Raw genomic sequence first — 17,604 nt, forward strand, 5'->3', positions numbered from 1 at the left:
TTAGTATTGTTAACATGCATTTAAGGTTCCTCCGTGTCTTCTCATGGCTTGACAGCTCCTTTCTTTGTAGTGCTGAGTAATATTCCATTGTTTGGATGTACCACAGTTTATTTGCCCATTAAACAACAGAATGAAGGACATCTTGGTTGTTTCCACATTTCAGCAACTACGAGCAAAGTTGCTATACACATTACACACCCTTGTGCAAGTGTTTATGCGGACATGGTCTTGTACTCCTTTGGGTAAATTACAAGGGTGATGACTGCTGGATTATACGCTAAGAGAATGTTCAGTGTTGTAAGAAACCACCAAGCCACCTTCCAAAGTGGCTATTCCATCTTGCACTCCCACCAGCAGCAAATGAGGGTTTCTGTTGCCCCGCATCTTTGCCAGCATGTGGTGGCGTCAGTGATCTGGATTTTGGCCCTTCTGCTATGTGTGTGGTACAACCTCGTCGCTGTTTTTATTTACATTATGCTGATGATCTATGAGGAGGAACATCTTTTCACATTTGCCATCTCTCTCCTTTGGTGAGGTGTCTATTAATGTCTTTACCCCAATTTCTTTCCTTATTAAACTTCGTTTTAATGAGTTGTTGCCCCAATTTTTACTTAAGTTGGTTTTTTATTTTTACTGTTGAGTTTTAAGAGTTCTTTATATACTTGGGGCCATAGTCCTTTGTCAGACATGTGTTTTGGCAAATATTTCCTCTCAGTCTGTGTCTCATCTCTTTATCCTCTTGGTAGCCTTGTAGCCTTTTGCAGAGTAGGGATAGTTAATTTTAATGAATTCTAGCTTTATCAGTTCTTTCATGGATTATGCCATTGGTGTCATATCTAAAAAGCCATTGTCAAACTCAATGTCATCTAAGTGTTCTCTTCTGTTATCTTCTTTAAGTTATATAGTCTCTACATTTGACAGAGACCTATAATCTGCTTTGGTTAATATTTGTGAAACTGTAAGGTCTGCGTGGAGATTCATTTTTTTTTTTCACGTGGATGTCCAGTTGTTCCAGCGCTGGATGTCTGTTCAAAGACTATCTTTTCTCCATTGTGTTGCCTTTGCTCATTTGTCTGAGATCAGCCGCCTATATTTAGCGGGTCTGTTCCTGGGCCCCCTATTCTCTTCCACTGCACTGTTTATCTTTTCTCCTTCAAAAAACACCTTATTCTTTCTCACCTTTAGGCCTTTGCATATGCCCCTTCCTCTTCCTAGAACACTTTTTCCTCTCCCCAACCCTGATATCTCCAGCTATTCTCAAGAGCTCAGCTTACATGTTGTTCCCTCAAGAAAGCCTTCCCTGACGCAGACTGGGTTGGGTGCCCCTGAATCGTTTCTCCAGATATCAGCCTCATCATGTTGTAGAGTAATTATCTGCTTTTTCTCCTTGCTCTCCCCAGCAGAGGTAGCCACCAGGAGAGCTGAGGCCGTATTTGCCTGTCCTTTTATTATATACCTCGCCTCACTGCGAGAGAAAAGTGTCATGAGACTGCCCTGCAGAGGTGGGCCAGGGTGGGTCACAGGGAATTTATAAACAACAGGAGTGGGCCTCATTTCCTGCGTGGCGGCGATGGTTTTACTCGTCGCATCCAAGACGGACATTAGATCGCGGTCCTCCGAGAGACATCCCGCGCTGCAGAGAGGCACAGAGGGGCAGCCGGGCAGGGAAAACAGCCCGGTTCTTTCATAACGAATTCTAAAGTCGGGTCAGTATCCCCAAGGAAAGGGGATAGTCACGCTACATTAAAAAGTAATAAAACCGCAACCTTTTCTGAGCAGCTGAATATAAGAAAACATCTCATTTGCCTTCAAATACTGAATTTAGAATTACAGGCTTCATTAACTCAGCGTTTTGCTTATTTAAAGCAACTCTTTAATGAGGCCATTTCTTCAAAGCAAGCGTTCTGAGCTGTCCTCTCTCCCAGATCAAAACTAGGACATTTGGGAGGATGTTTCCTGGAGGAAGGGGCAAAGGCCTCGGCTTTCGGCGTGTTTCTGGCCGGGCGTGGGCACGGCCGTGGCAGCCAGACGGCCACAGTGCCACGTGCTGCTCTGGCTTTCGAGCCTGTCTCTGCTGTTTTCTGCTGAGATTTTCCGCGTGTGCCATTGTGGCTGCTCTCCAGCTCACACAGCCCACAGTCCCTGCCTCACACAGCTCCCCAGTGCGTGCCCGCTGATGGGGATGCTACCGACCCAGCACCCAAGGGGCGGGGAAGTCGAGGCAGGGCAGGTGACAGATCTGTGGGACTGTGGGCAGGAGGGTTATCGAGGAAAATGAAAAGCCACCCCAAGAGCTGAATGGAATGGCTCCATTCCACCTCTGGGCACATGGAGGCTCAGAGAAGCAGCTCCCTCGAGGTGACCTAGGCGGACAGCGGTCCAGACAGGGCGCCCGCCCCCAGCACCCGTTCCCTCCGCTTTGCGGCTGCGGCTCGGAGTGTGCGAGGGACCCGTCCTGTTGCCTCCACAGCTCAAGGGGCTGCAGAGCGCTTACGAGGGGGCCAAGGGGCTGGCTTACCAGCTGAAGAGGAAGTGCCACCGCCTGACCTGTGACCTGGAGGACACCCGCGTCCTGCTGGAGAACCAGCAAAGCCGGCACCACGAGCTTGAGAAGAAGCAAAATAAGTGAGTCGCGGTCCACGTCGTCACCTGGGCGCCGGGGGGCTGCGTGGGGGCTGAAGTCTTCTGGGGTCTCCGGCTTCTCCTCTTAGACCCCCTCTCTTCTGTCAGGGTTCTCCATGGGGCTTACCTCCCTTGCTTCGTCCTAAATTTTTCTCCCTCCCCACTCACACCTTATTCCTGTGAAGTTCTTCCAAGAATCCCGCAAAAAATGATTCTTTTCTGTTACCCATTCTCCGCTCTCTTACTAACGGCTGTATGGCCATAGGGAACTTCCTTGGTCTCCCGGGGCCCCGACATCCCCATTTATCAAGCAAAGGGCGTGTCACGGAGGGCGAAGACAGCGCAACGTGGGGGCAAGGGGTGCGGGCGCTGATGCCACACTGCCACAGGTTCAAGGTCCCACTGTGCCTCTTTCTGTGTCATGTGACCTTGGACAAGTCACTCACCCTTCCTCAGCCTCCGTGGGGTCGGGATGAGAATGCCCGCTGTGTGGGGAGGCCTAGGTGATACCATTGGTGTGCCCGGTGGCACCCAATTCTGGTTTCTAGCTGTCCCTGCTGTTGAAAAGGGGGAATGAGAATGAAGAAGTCGCCAAAAAACTGAGTCCCTGCCATTTTCACTTCAGGTTTAGACTGTTTGATCATGTTAACAATTCTGGCAGGGGCTGGACCTTCGGCACATGCAAGATGCCAGTCTCGCGTCTGCACATGCTCACCGGTCCCCGGGGGTGCTGCCCCAGCCGGCACGGAGGCTAGGCTGGGGCCCGGGTCCGCACTCACAGTCTTCCTGAGGCAAAACCTTGCACCTGCGACGCTTCGCCCCGGGACCCCTTGGCTGCTCACTTGGTGGGAGTAGAGGTGTGCAGGGTCCTGTTCTGAGCCGACAAGCCCTCACAGGAGGCACATAGATGAAATGCAGCCTCTTTTAGAGGGTCCAGGTTAAAAGTACAGAAAAACATTCTCATGTGTGCCAGGGTGTGGCTTTGCTCTTTTCTAGGAGTTGGCAAGCTGGATTATATTTGTGTGGAGTGGCATAGCTTTTGAATTTGATCTGCATTAAACATACTTTTTCTTCTTTATCTTTGAGCTTTCCTGAGCTGGCTTCTTCGTCTGAAAAAAAAAAAGATCTTTCAGGAGTTGTGAGCCTGTCCCCCCCGACACCCCCAAAACGAGAGAGGTTTATTCTCTTCTTATTGATTCCTGTTTCTTTTTCCATCTTCTCATGGACGTTCTGGCTAAACCTTGTCCTTGCAGTGGGGAAAATGGCTTAGTCCTGCCTTTTGTTTGTTGTTTCCTTGGTGACCTTGTCAAGTGACACCTCCTCTCTGGGCTAGAGAGTAACCAAAGTTTTAGAGGAGTCCTTGGACTTTTAAGCAGCCCACGGTGCTGAAGGTGGCTTCACCAGCTGACACCTGTGAACCGAGTGGCTTGGGCTCCACTGTCCCCTGGGTTTCCACTAGCTGCGATGACTTGGGTCCCCATCTGTGGGGCCCACTCCTGTTCTGGGTGGCCGTGGGGGTGCAGCTCGGATGGCCAGGGGGTCTGCCCCTGGAGTTTACGCAGCTGGGAAATTCCATCCCTCTGGAGTTTCCCTCACCCTCTTGGGCAGAGCCCCTCATTTCAGGAACTTAAGAATCTCCCCATGATGCGCCGCTGGAAGGTCTCCATTTCTTCACACTTCCACCTTCTCCTCTCTACACATGGGCCTCTCCTGGGAGGCCCTCTGCTCGGCTACCATCTCTCGGCAGAAGTTAATTCATGCTTTGATGCTAATTGCAACTAGCAGCCATCATCTTTCTAGGTGGTTTAGCGTTTTTGCAGGAAGTTGGTGAGAGCAGTGGAAGCCTCAGTCTCACGGTGGAAACTCAGGCAGAATGGCTGCCTAGAAGTTAGCGATGCTTCCTCATCGCTCTCTAAATTTCATCAAGGTGTAGGTGCTGCTGCGTCCTTCGTTCTCCGGGCCCAGGAGGGAGGGGTGTCTCTATGCTGGTAGGGTTTCTGGTCCTGGCGGTGGCTTCTGAGTTCAGAGTGATCCAGAGTAGTTTCGTCTGGGGGTGGCTTCTTGTTGCCACAGTTACCCCACAGGTCACAAAGCTCAGTTCCGGGGGCTGATGGGACCCCCAGCCTGCTTCCTTGGGGTAAGGCCTGTGCTGGGCTCGCCGTCTCCCACGCTCACCAGGGGCCGGACCCCAGGCCTGTTCCTAGTGGGGTGGAGGGTGTGTGGAAAGCTGTCTGGCCTCCGTTGGTCGGTTGGTTTTGTTCCAGAACTTAGGGTCTGTAGGAGCCATTCTTCGGCATGAAGTGGCCTGTTAAGTCAAGGGCTCTTGAAATATCAGTCATTGTCTGGCTCCACTGTCTTTCCCCACCTGTCCCAGGGCATGGACGTGTGGGTGGGGGACTAGCTGAGATAGAAGAGAACATGGGCTCAAGTCCACTTCCATCACTTCAGCAGTCTGGGCTAATTGCTCCACTTTTCTTCTGTAAAATGGATATGAGAAGTGTCTTGCTTTGGAGTTGCTAGCTCAGTACTCTCATCACAATGCTTCCATTCAGAGGCTGCCAATAGCACCTCTTGAAAGATGCCACCAACAGCGAATCAGAAAGCTCCCGGGATGGTCTAATAGTAGGGCTCCCTCATGTGACCCACGATTGGCTTTCTCAGGTGTCTGAGGCTTAGAATGACCATCTTGTATTAAGGGACATTGGATAATCTAGTAACAGGGAGATCTTCTTTTCACTCAGCCCCAAGCCCATGCCCAGTTTGGCCATTCTGGTCACACCAAGCTCCCTGGAGCCTTTCTGTGGGGCCCAAGGGCAAGTGACCAAAGTCACAGCTCACTGAGGCTTGGCAGAGCCAACTCTATTGGTTTCCTCCTCTGTGATGGCGACCGAAGGCCGAGGTGACCCCATGGAATGATGTCAAGTCCCAAAAGTACTTCTCACCCAGTGGTCACCAGCCTGGAGGGGCAAGTGGGCCCCAAATCAGCCATTCCTAATTCCTGGACGGCCCTAACTAGGGCTCTCTAGTCTTTGTGATAGCTCTAATACGGGTTGTCAGTGCCTAAGCCCAATAACATCATGTAAAATATGAAACATAGGCTCCCCCTTGTTTGTGTGGACATCTATATTCATTGATCAGTGGTTAGGAGACATCAGACCTCGGCCTTGTAGAGGTAAAGGTTCTTGGCATATATTGGCAAAGCAGACACATCAGATTTTTCAATATATATTTTTTATCCTTATTCTCTATTGGTATATAGTCTTATCCTTTTATCTATCTATCCACCTATCATCTATCCTTACATTTTAAATAAGTTTTCAGTATTTTTGTGAAAGTTCTTTATAAACCCTAAAATTGCTCTCTGGCATTCCAGGTTCCTACCGCACGTCCACCATCCACAACCGTACATGAAAGCATCAAGCTCACCATCATTTTGTGTTCTCCCTCCTCTTCTCTCTCTGTTCTCAGCAAGCTGCCTGCCCCCCACCCAGCCCCTCTCCTCCCCTGCCCCAGGGGCCCCTCCTGGGGGCCGTGACACATGTTCTGCCTGCACAGGTTTGATATGCAGCTTGCCCAGGCGCTGGGTGAGTGTGTGTTCGAGAAGGGGCTCCGCGAGAAGGTGACCCAGGAGAACACAAGCATCCGGTGGGAACTGGGCCAGCTTCAGCAGCAGTTGAAGGTAAGGGATAGGAGGCATGGAGGCCTCTCGGTTCTTGGTCTCCGGGTCCCAGGAAACCCCACATGCACCTACTGCAAATGGTGATAGGGAGGGAGCTCTGCGGGGGTGTCCCGGCCTGCCAGCCGCTTGGAGTCGTGGGTCTCAGGATGCCTTAATAAAACCAACAGTAGACAGCAGATTGATAACAAGACCTCCCTAACCCGAAGTAATGAATTTGCTCTGGTCACCTGCATGGGTTCTGAGGCGCTCGCCTGGGAGGCAGAATGGGCTAGCGGTGGCCCTGTCCAGGGGGTCCGTGCAGGCTCAGGGGCAGAGGGGCTTTATTGAAGTACGGTGCCGGCCCTGGACTGGTTTGCTCCTCACCCTGCCGTGGCGCCCTGGGGCCCCGGGGAAAGCCTGCTGTGCAGCTCCTCCCTGGTCTAGCCCGAAGTTCTCTGACCCTGTCAGTGACTTTCTAACCCAGAGAGTCATTTCTGGACACTCCGCCTTCCTGCTCCGTCTCAACCTCGGCCTCAGCAGGGGCAGGGCTTACAAATGGGGCAACTCCCTTGATGTGCTTGGAGCTCTAACTCCAGGGGCAAAGGCGCTGCTCTCCCTCCCTGCCTGTCCGCGCGGCTCCAGAGCAGCCCCCGGCGCCCCACAGGGGGGCGCTCCGAGGGGCTGCATGGCAGAGTGGGGCCGCAGGCCTAGAAAGGCGGCAAGTTCCGGCAGGTTGTAGAGGGAACCCTGGAGGGCGGCATGGTCAGGTGACCCCATCTCCGACCCCCTCGTTTCTGCAGCAAAAGGAGCAGGAGACCTCAAAGCTGAAGCAGGAGGTGGAGATGCTGCAGGCCCAAAAGCGGGAGCTGCTGCAGTTGCCCTCCCTGGGGGAAGGCAGCGTGGCTGGCTTGAAGGACAGGCTCTGGAAGCTGGAATCCAGCGCCCTCGAGCAGCAGAAGGTCCAGAGCCAGCAGGAAAACACCATCAAGCAGCTGGAGCAGGTAGGGAAGCTGTCCCTTGCCACCTCCGGTGCAGAAGGATGTTATTAAAACACAGCATGGGTGCCTCACCCCGCTGCTCCTCACCCTTCTGTGGCTCCCTATTACCCCAGAGGCCCTCACTAAACCTCCACACATGACACTCAGACCCCTCACGGCCCCGTCCATGGCTCCTTCCTGCAGGCCTCAGTGTGACCTCCCCCGAGAAGCTGCCCCACTCACCATCCTGAAAACGCCCCCCCCCCCCGTTCACTTTTCATCTCTTTAGCTGATTTGTCCTTCGTAGTACCCACTAATGTCACATTCGATAGTGTTCTTAAAAATTTGTTCAATGCTCTTCTCCCCCATTCGGACGTGAGTTTGAGGAAGGCAGGGCCGTTTTTGGTTGATCTTGCTTATCGGGACATCTGCAGAGCCGAGGTGAGGGCAGGGGCACAGCTGGTGTTGACCCAAGAGCTGACATTTACTGAGCACTGTCTGTGCCAGACTCAGCCCCAGGCTCTCCCCGGGCAGCATCTCATGGCACTTTCACCAGAGTCTCCTGCGGTGAGATACTAGTATTAATGGCCCCCACTTTACAGAGGTGGAAGCTGGGGCCCGCAGGTGTGGAGAAAGTGGCAGGGATGGGATTTGGAGCCCGCGCCCTGCGACCCCACAGTGCCTAGGATGCCGACTCTGTGCACTGTGCACGCTCTGAGGAAGGCTGGAGCACAGGTGCTGGGGAAATGCAAAACGACCAAGGGGAATGAGGCGGGAATATCAAATCCTCTACCGGCTTGCTCAACAAAGGATCAAATTAACATTTTATTCGGCTTGTTTGTTTATACGCCCACCTTGTTTCGGGAAGAATTTGAGGCAGCTTGTAAGATGTGTGCATAACAAAATAGAAAAAATATAAGTACAACAATATGAACCAGAAAAACAGAAATTAAGATAGCTGTTAAGGAGGGGTGGGGTCAGTGCGTTCATATGCAGGTATGCAGAACAAGTGATCTTATACACTTAATTGTTTTAGCTTTCAAATTCCTGGTGGCCAGAGAGAGAAAGGAAATGTGAATTGCATGCCTTTTATTATCCCCAAGATAAAAACATACCCGTTTTCCAAGGAGAAGCAAGGCTTTTCCTGATGCTTAGCTTTAAAGAAATTTTTCATGTGAGATTTTATAAGGGGCAGTTTTTTCGAAGAGATTCTAAGTCTGGGAACCCTTTTTCAAGAAAACCTGACAAGGCAGTGTGAACATGTAAAGCAGGGAACTCCCGAGCAGCCCGGATGAAGTGGGGGGTATGGAGCAGTCGGAGGGCGAGGGCGGCGAGTTGGGGGGGGAGCGTTGGGGGGCCAGCCCTGGCTTCTTGCTTACCCCCACTCCACCAGGACAGACCCTGCTGAGCACCGAGAGCCAGGGGTGGCGGGCGTGGAGGGACAGAGTCTGCAGCAGTTCAGAAACGAGCTCCTCGGTCACTCAGTCAGCTGGTATTCGTTAGGCAGCTACTTTGTGCTGTGCACCTGGTAGTCGCTAAGGATGCAGCTGCAAACCAGCCAGATGTGGTCTCTGCCTCCCACAGTTCACAGCCATGCTCAGTGTATGGAAAGGGTAACTTGCAGATCTGGTCTGGGCAACCCAGTTGGAGGAACAGTCAAGGAAGACTCGCTGTAGGAAGTGCCATTTGCCAAAGCTGAAAGCTGGAGGATCAGTCCGAGTTGGCTGACCACGGGGATTCCAGGCAGGAGGCAGAGACTGTGCGAAGGCCTGGAGGCAGGACAGTCACGGAGCATTTAAGGAGCTGTGATATCATCCCATCCAGATGGGGTCCTCCAGGCAGCTCCCTGTCTCCATGGCCTTAGGCCAGCTCCCTGTTTTCTCGCTCCAGCCTCCTCATCTGTACAATGAAATCGGCACCTGGTCAGTCCCCTAGGATCCCCCAGCCCCATAAATCTGTGAAGGTGCGTGCAGGAGGGCGGATATCTGTTTAAGACGTTAAGGGATGTGAGGGTGGTGCAGCATCACCTAGAAGCCCGGAGTCAAGAATAAACCAAGCCCTTTGCCCTGGTCTGGTGGCTTAGTCGGTCGGAGCGTCGTCCCGCACACCGAAAGACGGTGGGTTCGATCTCTGGTCAAGGCACGTACCTGGCTTTCAGGTTCGATCCCTGGGTGGGATGCGTACAGGAGGCTCTCACTGGTCAATGTTTCTCTCTCACATCGATGTTTCTCTCTCTACCCCCCCCCCACCTTCTCTCCCTCTCTCCCCCTCTTCCTCTCGCTCTAAAATCAATAAACATATCCTCAGGTGAGAATTTAAAATAAAAAAAGAAAAGAGTAAAACAAGCCAGTTGAGAAATCGTGTTAGCTCTTTAAGAAACCACCGGGGGACCCAGGGCTTGGAAGCAGACACACAGCACTGCCACCTTAGTGCAGCCTGACTGTCCATCCCTCCCTTGCCCTGGAGGTGAGGCTGACTCAACACTTCCATTCATCTTTAGCTTCCCCCATAACTTCCTCCGCATTGTGCCCTTGTAGGCACCCAGGAGATATTTATTGATTACAATGTAGCACTTTTTCTAGGGGATTTTATGTTAGCTCATATAAGCCTGACATAAATGGTATTGCAGATGTCAGGAATGTCCAAGTGGCTAGGAAAAAAATGAAAAAGAAATATTTTATTTACTTGCTTAAGCTCCTCATTTTGGATTATCTTCCCATAACCTCTGTCATTTTAAAGAAGGCAAGGAAGGAAGCTGACATTTAAAGTGAGCATACTTTATGCCAAGAACTGCAAGAAGGACTGGGACGCGTACTCTCCTTTTTCCTCCTCACCCCAGCCCTACGTAGCGGAGAATATTATCAGTCAGCATTTTCGAAGACCAAGGCGGTTTTTTTCTCAACTTAATTTCCTTGTTGGGGACACTCACTGCGACCTTCTGAAAGCTTGGTGGGAGGCGCTGGCGCGGTGTGGTCAGCGGTCAGAGAGTTTCGACAATGTAACCCGCACATTGGGTTCCAAGTGCTTCTCCAGGGACCAAGGGCATTAAAGAGCAGAGATAAATGAAAGCTGAAAAGAGTAGGTTCTTGGGCTCTCTGCTCTGGAAGTTCTGATTCCATAGGGCTCGGGGGGAGCTCTGAAACAGAAAGTTAAAAAATATTTTAGGGCATTCTGATGTGCCACAGAGTCTGAGAAGCAAGAGCGTGGGGCAGTCTCTCAACTGTCCAGCTCAAGAAAGGTAAACCTTGAACTAGAACTGCAACCTGTGACATCTGCCTTCAATTTCAAAAACTGATACAACCTCACATGTTCTTTAAAAAAAATTTTTTTTTAAGATTTTATTTATTTTTAGAGAGAAAGGGAGGGAGGGAAAAACCATCAATGTGAGAGAGAAATAGTTGGTTGCTTCTTGTATGTGCCATGCCTGGGGACTGAACCTGCAACCCAGGCATGTGGCCTGACCAGGGATCAAACCTGCAACCTTCTGCTTTGCAGGACAACGCTCAATGGAGCCACAACAGTCAGGGCACGGCCTCACATGATTTAAACGTCATGCATCCCTCTTGCCTGTTCTGAGCAAGTCTAGGAGGGTCCATGTAAGAGATGACTCCTTCATGGGATCACAGCTCCTGCTATGTCAAGCTGGGGGGAGTCCTTTCTGTTTGCAAGATAGCGGGGAGGGAGACAGTAACATTCCTGTGCCAGGCCCTGGGCTAAGCACGTTACCTGGGTCATCTCATTCAGTCCTCACAGTAGCATTCTAGGACCGTGGTTTTCTGCAAGAGAAAGGGAGCTAACTGGTCAGAGACAAGGTCAATTGTCCGAGGTAACATCTTGGGCCAGGTATCTCCCTCTCCGGGCTTCTGTCGCTCATAAATCAAATTTTGTCCTACTGTCCATCTACTCACCTATCCACCCATCCGAAAGGCCAGCACCCAGGTCTGCCCCAGGGATGACAAATGTTTCATCGTGAGAGTGTGGAGAATGATTCTGAGGCGACATGTAAACTCAGTAGAAAAGAGTGGGACCCGTAACATCCGTTACGACCACAGGAAGGGATAGAAGTAGCCTTTGGGCCGTTTATCTCCTATTTCTGACCTCCCTGGGTGCCTGGGTGGGATAACCGGACTCTCAGCCGGGACTCCAAAAATGAAAAATGCAGTTGGAATGCTAAGGAGGATGGGGGGACCAGGGGAGTGGGCGAAGGCCACCCTCACGGGCTGTCCCTGCCACCCCCCAGCTCCGCCAGCGGTTTGAGCTGGAGATAGAGCGGATGAAGCAGATGCACCAGAAGGACCGCGAGGACCAGGAGGAGGAGCTGGAGGACGTCCGCCAGTCCTGCCAGAAGCGGGTACGTAAGCGGCAAATGCAGGCCTGGTACCCCCTTCCTTAGAGGGTGGGGAGCGCAGGGCCGGGGGGCAGTCACCTGACACCTTTGCCCCTTAAGAGCTTCCAAGGGTGCCGGAGCGGAAGTACCTATTTTAACTATGAGCCAGAAACTTCCAGAAGCCTCTGGAACTATCCAGCATAATCACCCTCAAGATTTCTGGTAAGAGCCCACAATGCCATGTGACTGATGCCTTGGGTAAGGAAGGACTCATGCCTTTGAAGAAGAAGACCTGGCTATTTCCCTTGCAACTCAAATAATTTCTTTAATTTTATCCAAGCTCTCTGTAGACATTTCAAACAGTGCACAAGAAAGCAATAAACCCTTGAAATCTTAACCACCAAGGAAACCATCATTATTACTATTACTATTTTTAAATGTTCTTTCCACACACACACACACACACACTCCCTCTCTCTCTCTCTCTCTCTCTCTCTCTCTCTCTCACTCACTCGTGGAGCTAGTGTTTTACCCAAATGGAGTCAGGTTCTTTTGAAGCCTGCTATTCTCTCAACGCTTTGTCCTGGGCCTCTTTCCATGTCAGTAAATACAGATCTAACCTACATGTTTAATGGCTTAAAAGTACTCACCTTAGGCACGTGCTCTGATTTATTCAACAAGTCTCCTGTGGTTGGACACTTAGGGTGTTTCTATTCTGATTTCTTGTTGTTATCACCAATGCTGAGATAAATATCCTTATAGACACGTTGGCTGATATGAACGTAAGGCGAATCCTGGGAATGGAATTGCTAGAAAGTGTTGGGTTAAGCCTAATTCAGCAGGTTTCATTGCCCTAAGATTTCCCGGGGTCTCTCATAGCCTTGTGTGCCTCGTGAATCTCCAAGAAGGAGCTGAGCAGCATTTTCCGAAGTTGACTGCTCTTATTAGCTTTCCAAACAATCTCCCCACAGAGACCTCTCGACTGTAGGGGTTGAGAGTCTGAGTGTTGGAGTTTATAGACTCTTGTTTGAATCTTTGCCCTTTCAACAGAACAACTGTGTGATGTTGGGAAAGTGATTTGAAACCTTCAACTTCAGCTAAAACCCCTTTAAGTTCCTTGGCCCCTGGCTCCCTGTCCAGCTCTGGTCCCTGAGAGCCAGTTCATAAGACGCCCAAGGAAACCAATGGTGCTGCTTCATTTGGAGTCACAGAGGCTTGGACCAAGTCCCAGGTCCTGCTAGCAAGCCTCACTTTTCTCATCTGACAGAGGGGATGACAGTGGCTACTCTTCAGGGTGACAGTGAAGACGCAAGGAGATCCCAGAGGCAGGAACACTGCGCAGAGTTGTGTAACGCAATCCTTGCTTGTTGGAGATTGAAGAGCAACCCTGGATTAGTAGGCAGTTGGGACCTCCAAGAGGAGCCAGGGAGCCAGGCTGGTGGCTGACTTGCCCTTGGCTGTGATTAACCCGTCAAGAGAAGGGGGCGGGGCAGGAGCTTCGCACCCTGCAGGGCTCACAGGGGAACATCACCATGGGCAGGAGGGGGGTGGGGGCCCTTGGTGACTATCAGGACTTCCATGAGAGACAGGAGGCTGGCTGAGCATGCTCCGGGACCGGTGGGGCTGCTTTGACACCCTGTCCGCACTCCAGGGGAGCGTTCCAGAACTGGGTGCACCTGAGCAGCTGCTCTCCGTCCTGCTCCCCAGGTCCCCATGGCCGTCCCACGGGGCCCAGTGTGTTCACCCTGAACTCTCCAGGGCTGGGAAGAATAGGGTCAATGATCTGGGCTCAGTGAGCCCTTGAGTAGGACTTGTAACTCCCAAGACTCTGTTTTCTCATCTATGAAATGGGAGGGATGGCAGAACTTGTTTCACCTTCCCTCTCCTGTTGTGCAGCTGAGATCAAGGAATGGGAAGTGTCTTGTAAGATGCTGGAAGTTATCAGCAAAGGGCCAGTTTCTGCTTATTTTCCATTATTACATTTTTGGGAAAAACAAATGGCAACCTTTGAACACCCACTGGGTGCCGTGCACCTGGCTGGGTTCTTCATGTCTGTCAACTTACAGAACCCTCACAAGAACTCTTTCTACAGGTGAAGTGACAAGCCCAAGGGTCCCCGGCTGGGAAGTAGCCAGGCTAGGACTTGAGCTTAGGTCTGTCTAAATCCAAAGCCCACGCTATTAACCAAGACACACGATATTTTTTTATTTTGCAAATATTTGAACTGTGAAAGGCTGTTTAGGGAGCACCTGATAGCAGTCAGTCTTGGGCAGTGCTTGCCACCTCCTGCACAGCGACTGACCAGAGGCTCTGGTGAGTCCCGCACTGATGAAACTGTCACCTCTGTAGTTCCCGTACTTACCCTAGCGTGGACTCCCCTCCCCTCCCCCACCTCGTCCTTGTGAACGGCGCACGGAAATACTCTACAGAACACACTCCAGAAAACTTGGGCTTGCTTGCTATAGAGTTTTAATATTTTGTCTATTTTTTAGAAAATTATTTTAGCTGGATTCCCGTCGTCATTCTGAAAGCAGATGTGAGCAGAGTGCCTTTTACCTCCCTTAGAGGGGAGTTTTGACATGAGCTTGCTTTCTACCTCCGTGACCACCAATCACTGTTATTTTCCCCGCCATAGGTCAGGAGACGGGAGGCCTCCGTCCCTGCCCAAGTGCCCTCCAGTCAAGGGCGCACCATTTCTGGTGCATCTCAGGAGCACCTCGGAGCAGGAGGAGGGCCCTGGGGCAGGGCCCCGGGGAGCTGGAGGTGCAGCCCAGACCTTCCTAGGCTTCACCGTGGACAGATTTATAAAGGGAGAGTGTGAGGTCAGAGGAAGGTGTTTTTCTCCTCATGACAGATACTAACATTGACTTCACTTCCAGTGACTGCTCCGCTCCGCCTGTCTCTCAGCGTGGCAGGAAATCAATAGTTAGGAACCTGGGCGGGAATGCTGATGGCTGCCTGGCGTGGCCGTAGAGCGGGGACCAGGAGCCCGGCCACTAACTGCTCTCAGCAAAAATTGACCTAAGGGGGTGCACTTTAGAACCTCTGACTCAGTTTGTCCCTCTGTGAAATAGGGTCACCGAAGCCACAAAGTGCCGAGGAGGATGAGGGAGTGAGATGCCAATGGGAGAGAGGCTGGGGGAAGCGGGGGTGCCGGGCTGGTGGGGCTTTGACCCTGGTGGCAAGTGGCTGGCTGTGCCGGGCGATCGCTGAGAAGGCGGAGCCCACTGCAGGTTAAATGAATTCCTTGTAGACACACGTCTTTGTCAGCTCAGGCTGCAGTAACAGACCGTCAGAGGCATTTATTTCTCCCAGTGCTGGCGCCTGGGAAGTCCAAGACTGAAGTGTCTGGTGAGGGTGCTATTCCTGGCTTGTAGGCAGCCCCCTCCTCATTTTTCTTAGGTGGACAGAGAGAGAGGAGGCAAGCTCTCTAGTGCGTCTCTTCTTCTTAAGACACTCATCCCCTCATGGGGACTCCACCCTCACGCTGTCATCTAAACCTAATTACCACCCAAAGGCCCCACCTCCAAACACCGTTGCCCTGGGAGGGGTCCAACAGATGAGTTCTGGAGGGACACAAATGGGCAGCCCCTAAAACCAAATCATCGGAAGTGCAGCTTGCTTTTTACTGCCTCAGAGTATATTTATATACTTAATAAGGGAGGTGGACGTATTTTAATGTGTTGGATATAGTGTTGTGCAGAGCCTGAAAAAATAATCAGAGTGTCAGGACTTTTAAGTATTCCCGCCAGGTCATGAGATAGGAAGGAGGCACCTCTGAGGGAATGGGAAGCGGGGCTTCCCATAACTGAGCCGCTCTCCCCATAGTTGTCTGGCTCCCAAGCTTTTAGGCTCCTGTGTTCTTCAACAGAGACACCAGCTTCTGACCCCTGGGGCGGCGTTTGTGGAACTGGGCAAAGGGCCTTGAACTCCACATCCCCGCGTCCTGCAGAGGGTCCGGGCCTGGTGGGGTTTGTACTGCTGGAGCCCATTTATTCTTGCATGAACCTGCCCTTTGTACCCACAGCTCCGCCAGCTGGAGATGCAGCTGGAGCAAGAGTATGAGGAGAAGCAGATGGTGCTCCATGAGAAGCAGGATTTGGAAGGCTTGATCGGAACCCTGTGTGATCAGGTACGCGGGGGGTGCCCCACGACATTTGGGAGAACGCGTTCCTGCCTCTGGCCCTGTCAGAGAGGCGGATGTTGGGGAAGGCCGGTGGAGGGGTCTCTGACAGGCCAGGCCTCCCCCTGCCTCTCCCGGCTGACCTCTTCCCCACCGGCTCTGTCCCTGTCCACGTTCACTGGCTCTTCAAAGCGGACCTTCCAGGGTCCACACACAGCAGCGTTCTTCGAAGAACCCAGGAGAATGAGAGAGTGGGCCCGGGCAGAGTGGCAGACGAGGTCACCCTGCCTTCGGCAGCGGCTGGAGTGGGAGTGTAGACAGGAATGTGAACGGCCCCTGTGCTCGCGGCTGGCTTCTCAGGAAAACAAGACCTCTGCTGGAGGCAGCCAGGCTCAGCGTCAGGCGGGGCAGAGCCAGGCTGGCCGGGCCCCGGTCCACCCCGCTTTGGGTGAGCTAGTTCACTGCCGGGGCTTCCGGAGGCCCGGCTCGTGGGGCTGTCGCCGTCGCCGTGTGTCAGCCTTCTCATCCGCAGCACTGTGGAGCTTTCAGCCACATCGCTCTCCATCGTGGGGGGCTGTCCCGTGCATGGTGGGATGTTGGACAGCACCCTGGGCCTCTACCCATAAACGCCAGTGGCACCCCTCCTAGCGGTGACAACCGGAAATGCCTACAGATATTGTCCGATGTCCACTGAAGACAAATTCACCCCCCTCCCACATTTACAGAAAACCACGGCTGTCAGTAAAGCAGCCAGCAGAGCCCAGAGCCAGCCCCTGATTTCAGGGTTGGGGGGAATCGCTCCTTCATCCCCCAAATACCCCTTCCTCTGCCTGCGCAGCTGCTGCAGGAAACCCCAAAGTGGAGGAAACCCCAACTGTGGCATCCACGGTTTCTGCCCGTGGAGTATGAGACTGTGTTTTCATCTACTCACTTAAAATCCATTGTCTTTTCATTAGTAATGATCTGGCCACCAGTTCCCTTCCTCCCGTCACTTGTTTATTCACAAAGGTGACCGTTTCCCGTGGTCATCTAGAGCAGCCAGACCTTGGACAAATGGGTGCCCATTATGTATTTGAAAAACAAAAAAGTGGATTAAACGACAGGATCCTGGAATAGGGCCACCATGGTGGTAGCAGTGAGTTGGAAGCAGAGAGAATCCACAGGACAGCTCTCTGATGCTCCTCCTCTGGGCTCTCTCGTTCTGCAGCCGAGCAGCGCTGGGGCCCCCACATTTGGAGCCGCTGAGGTTACTGCCCCTTTAGCGTCAGTAAACGATAGTCGGGGATCCGCGGGAGACGCTTGCCTTCAGTTCCGTGTAGTCAGCTTAAGAACACAGCAGGTAGCCAGCAAAGGAAGGGTTTTTTAAAAATAAATATTGCTAAAAGAAAAGAATTTTGAAAAACAAAGGAAAGAGAACTTTAAATTTTTTAAAAATGCAAATTTTGTGTTAGCAAGCTGGAGCCTTTCCATAACAATCACATATGATCATTTTAAACGTTTTTAATTATTAAGACATTTGCTGAACACATGGAGAAGTAGAACGAATAATGTAATTGATGTTCATGTGTCAAGCACCCAGGGTTCACAGAAGTAAACATTTTGCCCGTATTTGGTTCAGATATTTTTCAGGAAACAAACCATTTCAAAACCAGTTGGTGGCCCCTTGGTTTCCATTCCTAATTTGCCTCCCTTCTGTCCCTCCAGCTTCCCTCTCCCCCAGAGGAAGCCGTTGTCCTAGCCTTGCAGTGTGAATGCCTCTGCATGGCCGTTTCAACTTCGACTGCGTCCAGCCCTTGTGATTCTGTCCTTTGTGCCCCTCCGTAGTGTGTTTTTGAGACTAGGCCGTGCTAATACACATAGTGCTCATTCCTTCGTTTTAACCACTATGCCGCGTAAA

General features: G+C 51.8%; 1 protein-coding gene across 1 annotated transcript in view; it reads left to right on the forward strand.

Annotated features, from left to right (window-relative positions):
• The window catches only part of MYO18B (myosin XVIIIB), a 212,743-nt gene that overhangs the window by 100,449 nt on the left and 94,690 nt on the right, over nucleotides 1–17,604 (forward strand). Inside the window, exons 28-32 of the mRNA XM_054594428.1 lie at nucleotides 2,471–2,625; nucleotides 6,178–6,301; nucleotides 7,081–7,281; nucleotides 11,498–11,608; nucleotides 15,612–15,716. Coding sequence (XP_054450403.1) covers nucleotides 2,471–2,625; nucleotides 6,178–6,301; nucleotides 7,081–7,281; nucleotides 11,498–11,608; nucleotides 15,612–15,716 — 696 coding nt within the window. The remainder of the gene's footprint in view (nucleotides 1–2,470; nucleotides 2,626–6,177; nucleotides 6,302–7,080; nucleotides 7,282–11,497; nucleotides 11,609–15,611; nucleotides 15,717–17,604) is intronic.

This window comes from Pteronotus mesoamericanus, unplaced genomic scaffold, assembly GCF_021234165.1.
Source record: "Pteronotus mesoamericanus isolate MK-2021 breed Mesoamerican mustached bat unplaced genomic scaffold, CSHL_Meso_final scaffold_507, whole genome shotgun sequence".
Taxonomy (NCBI): domain Eukaryota; kingdom Metazoa; phylum Chordata; class Mammalia; order Chiroptera; family Mormoopidae; genus Pteronotus; species Pteronotus mesoamericanus.